Below are 3,747 nucleotides of genomic sequence, written 5' to 3'. Positions count from 1 at the left end.
TTATCATCCGAATGACAGAGACAAAGTTAGATGTGCATATTTGTAAAAAGGTCCTTGTCAATCAAGGACTTATGATTTTCCGCAAATTGCTTGTAGTTCTTCTTTTCGAAGATTTAATCCTAATTAGTTTGATGACTATGGCAACTGGTTAGAGTATAGTATATCAAAAGATGTTGTTTTTTATCTTTGTTGTTATTTTATGAAACCCGGGACTGAAGGTGGTGATGCTTTTGTAACTAATGACTTTTTAAATTGGAAAAAAAAGGAGAGACTACAAATTCATGTTAGGATTCATGATAGCGCTCATAATCAAACTTGAAAAAAATGTGAAGCACTTATGAGACCAAAACAACACATCACTACTACTATTGAAAAACAATCTGAGCAAGCTAAAAAGAATTATCAAATTCACTTGACAGCAACAATTAATTGTATTATATTTCTTTTGCAACAAGGATTGGCCTTTTGTGGTAATGATGAGACAGATGATTCTGTTAACCAAAGAAATTTTTTGGAACTTCTAAACTTTCTTGCGCAACATAATCAAGAGATTGGTCGTGCTTTCAAAAATGCCTGTGGGAATCTTAAACTAATAGCACCCTCAATCCAAAAAGACATTGTAAGAGCTGCTGCAAGGGAAATGACAAAAGTTATTGTTGATGATCTTGGGGATGAAGTATTTGCTATATTGGTTGATGAAGCCCGCGACATTTCTATCAAAGAGCAAATGTCAGTTTGCTTAAGGTATGTGAACAAAGAAGGACAAGTTAGGGAGCATTTTTTTGGTCTTGTTTATGTTTCTAATACTAATGCTTTATCTCTAAAATTAGCATTAGAATCATTATTAGAAACATATAATTTAAGTTTATCAAGAGTACGTGGATAAGGATATGATGGTGCAAGTAACATGCAAGGAAAATTTAATGGTTTGAAAACTATGATATTGAAAGAAAATTCTTATGCTTTCTATGTACATTGCTTTGCCCACCAACTTCAGTTAGCTCTTGTAACAGTTGAAAAAAAAATAAGTTGAAATTACTTTGCTTTTTAATTTGTTAACCAATTTGTGTAATGTTGTTGGAGTTTCGTGTAAACAAAGAGATACTAGATGGGGTTTGAATTAAGAAACAACTTTAAAAAGAGCTGGAGATACTAGATGGGGTTCACACTATGGAACTATACTTAGATTAATTTCTTTATTTCCTTCTATGGTTAATGTTCTTGAATATATTGAGGAAGATGAAAATAATTCAAAACAAAGAGCTGAAGCATGTCATTTATTGAATGTCATTCAATCCTTTGAATTCATTTTCAACTTGCACTTGATGAAAAATATATTGGGAGTTACTAATGAGTTATCTCAAGCGTTACAAAGGAATAATCAAGACATTGTAAATGCTATGGCATTAGTTAAAGTATCTAAGCAACGGTTGTAAAATATAAGAGATGATGGTTGGTCTCTTTTACTTGACAAAGTCTCACTGTTTTATGATAAACATGATATTACTGTTCCAATCATGGATGATATATTTGTGTCACAAGGAAGATCAAGACGCAAAGCTCAAAAGATATCAAATTTGCATCATTTTCAAGTTGAGATATTCTATCAAGTAGTTGATAGACAACTTCAAGAACTCAATAATCATTTTATAGAGGTGAATACTGAATTGTTTCTTTGCATAGCTTGTTTGAATCTAAGACACTCATTTTTTTTTCATTTGATAAGGAGAAGTTGATCCAGTTAGCTCAATTCTATCCATTAAAATTTTCTTCCCCTCAACTTTTGGCACTTGACAGTCAACTTGAGAACTTCATACTAGATGTGTATTCTGATGATCAATTCTCGGACTTAAATGGAATTGATGCTCTTTCTCAGAAGTTGGTTGAGACTCGAAAAAATATTGTGTATCCATTAGTGTTTCTTCTTTTGAAGTTAGCTTTAGTTTTGCCTGTAGCAACTGCATCAGTTGAAAGAACTTTTTTTGCTATGAATATCATAAAGAGTTGACTTCGTAACCGTATGGGAGATGAATTTTTAAATGATTGTTTAATGACATACATAGAAAGAGAGACATTTGATTGTATTGACAATGAAAACATTATTCAATCTTTTCAAAATATAAAATCCAGAAGAATGGAATTCTAAATTATTTGTTATTATTTTGAATTATATTTTACTATTTTAATTTATTGGTTAAATAATTTAAAGAATATTCCTATTTTATAACATCATAGTATAATTATAAAAATTATTATTATATTGTATATATTTTTCCTCCACTGAAAAATTTTTTTGGATCCGTCACTGCCTGTCACTATTAGAGGGTATCTGTACCCTGTCACCCTTACAACCAGAGAAAAAATACAAGCATACTCACATCCAACATTTTCCATCATGAGTTATTTACCACATTCATTCATTAACTCATATATGCATCTCTGTCATACTCGCAACATTTTCACACTTCCTCAATTAATCATAATCTTTTAATCATCAATCATATTTCAGTAATAATTCTTCATTCATTTTCACTTACATTCATTCATTCATTCAATTTTATTAAGGCTAAAATACCTCATACATATCCCATTCCTGAACTTCCCATTCATAATTCAACATGTCTCAAGCTTTTCTTCACCTCAAAGTACTCTCTTTTTATAACTTAATATCTTCACTATACTTAAAACTAATATTTAGGGTCTAAAGGAGTAAAAATAAAGGTTTAGAGGTTTAAAATCATACTTAAAAACACAAAAACTCCATTTGCTGAAAAACAGGTCTCCATGTACACAAACCATGTCACGCGTACGCGAAAGTGTAATTTTCTCTCATCTCGCGTACGCGAGTCTCTTGGCCCGAAAGGTTCGCTCGCGTCGCATGCACTTACCCGCGTACTGGGACATATCAATCTTCACCTCTCGCGTACGCGTGTACCCTTCCGCGTATGCAAGACAGCCAAAACATAATAGAATGCTCGCGTTGCGTGCTTGCTTGCGACGCGAGATCTGCAGGTTAGGTAAAAATTTATTAAGTGCTGCAGAATCCACTTTACACACCAAATTTCCGACGGACATAACTTCTTCGTTAAAAATTGTTTTTAGCCCGTTCTTTGAACGGCATAAACTTCACGGACCCAATCTTCATATGAAATAAGTTTTGAAAAGATTGGGGGTCCAAAAGTCGAGTTATGGCTCGTCGAAGTTCGGGCAAATTTTAGTTTTTTATCAAAAATATCAACCTTTATTTTTACCAAGCTTTCCAACTCAAAACCAACATTCCAAGTTTTTAATCAACCCAAAACAAACTAAATTCAATCTTAGTCCTTCTCATACATTTCACAACTCACCAATATACTTACTCATCAACTTCAACCCAAAGAACTCATAATCAAACATAATTCCATACTCAAACATTAAAATAGCATCATTATTCATTCAATATATCATCTCATCAACCTCCCACCACACTCATATCATTAGCCAACACAACATAACTCATAATCAATCTTATAATCAATCCTCAACATTCACATTCTCAATCCCGACAAGCCAAAATCACACAATATATTTTAATTCACTCATCAATCATCTTTCATAATTCTTCTATATTCACATACATATATCAATTCTCAAATTCATTGCACACATACACATATTATTTCCCTAATCACCTCAATAACCAAACATTCAATCCAAACTTATCCTACGGTCATCTAGCCTAAGTTTTCACGACATATTACATATTAT

General features: G+C 32.2%; 1 protein-coding gene across 1 annotated transcript; it reads left to right on the top strand.

Annotated features, from left to right (window-relative positions):
* Positions 1-337: 337 nt before the first annotated feature.
* On the top strand, positions 338-2,008 carry LOC148579272 (uncharacterized). The gene is made up of 2 exons (XM_088489304.1): positions 338-744; positions 1,684-2,008. Exons 1-2 carry the CDS (start codon positions 338-340, stop codon positions 2,006-2,008), a joined length of 732 nt encoding a protein of 243 aa, XP_088345430.1.
* Positions 2,009-3,747: the final 1,739 nt, after the last annotated feature.

Source organism: Arachis ipaensis, chromosome B10 (genome assembly GCF_059453495.1).
Source record: "Arachis ipaensis isolate K30076 ecotype BB chromosome B10, ASM5945349v1, whole genome shotgun sequence".
Taxonomy (NCBI): Eukaryota; Viridiplantae; Streptophyta; class Magnoliopsida; order Fabales; family Fabaceae; genus Arachis; species Arachis ipaensis.
The sequence above is the reverse complement of the archived record's forward strand: the minus strand, read 5'-3'. Positions and strand labels throughout refer to the sequence as shown.

Coding starts and splice junctions, on each gene's coding strand:
- LOC148579272 (XM_088489304.1), top strand. CDS start 338: ATGAGACCAAAACAACACATCACTACTACTATTGAAAAACAATCTGAG. Junction 745..1,683: donor CAAATGTCAGTTTGCTTAAG/GTATGTGAACAA, acceptor TTCTTTGCATAG/CTTGTTTGAATCTAAGACAC.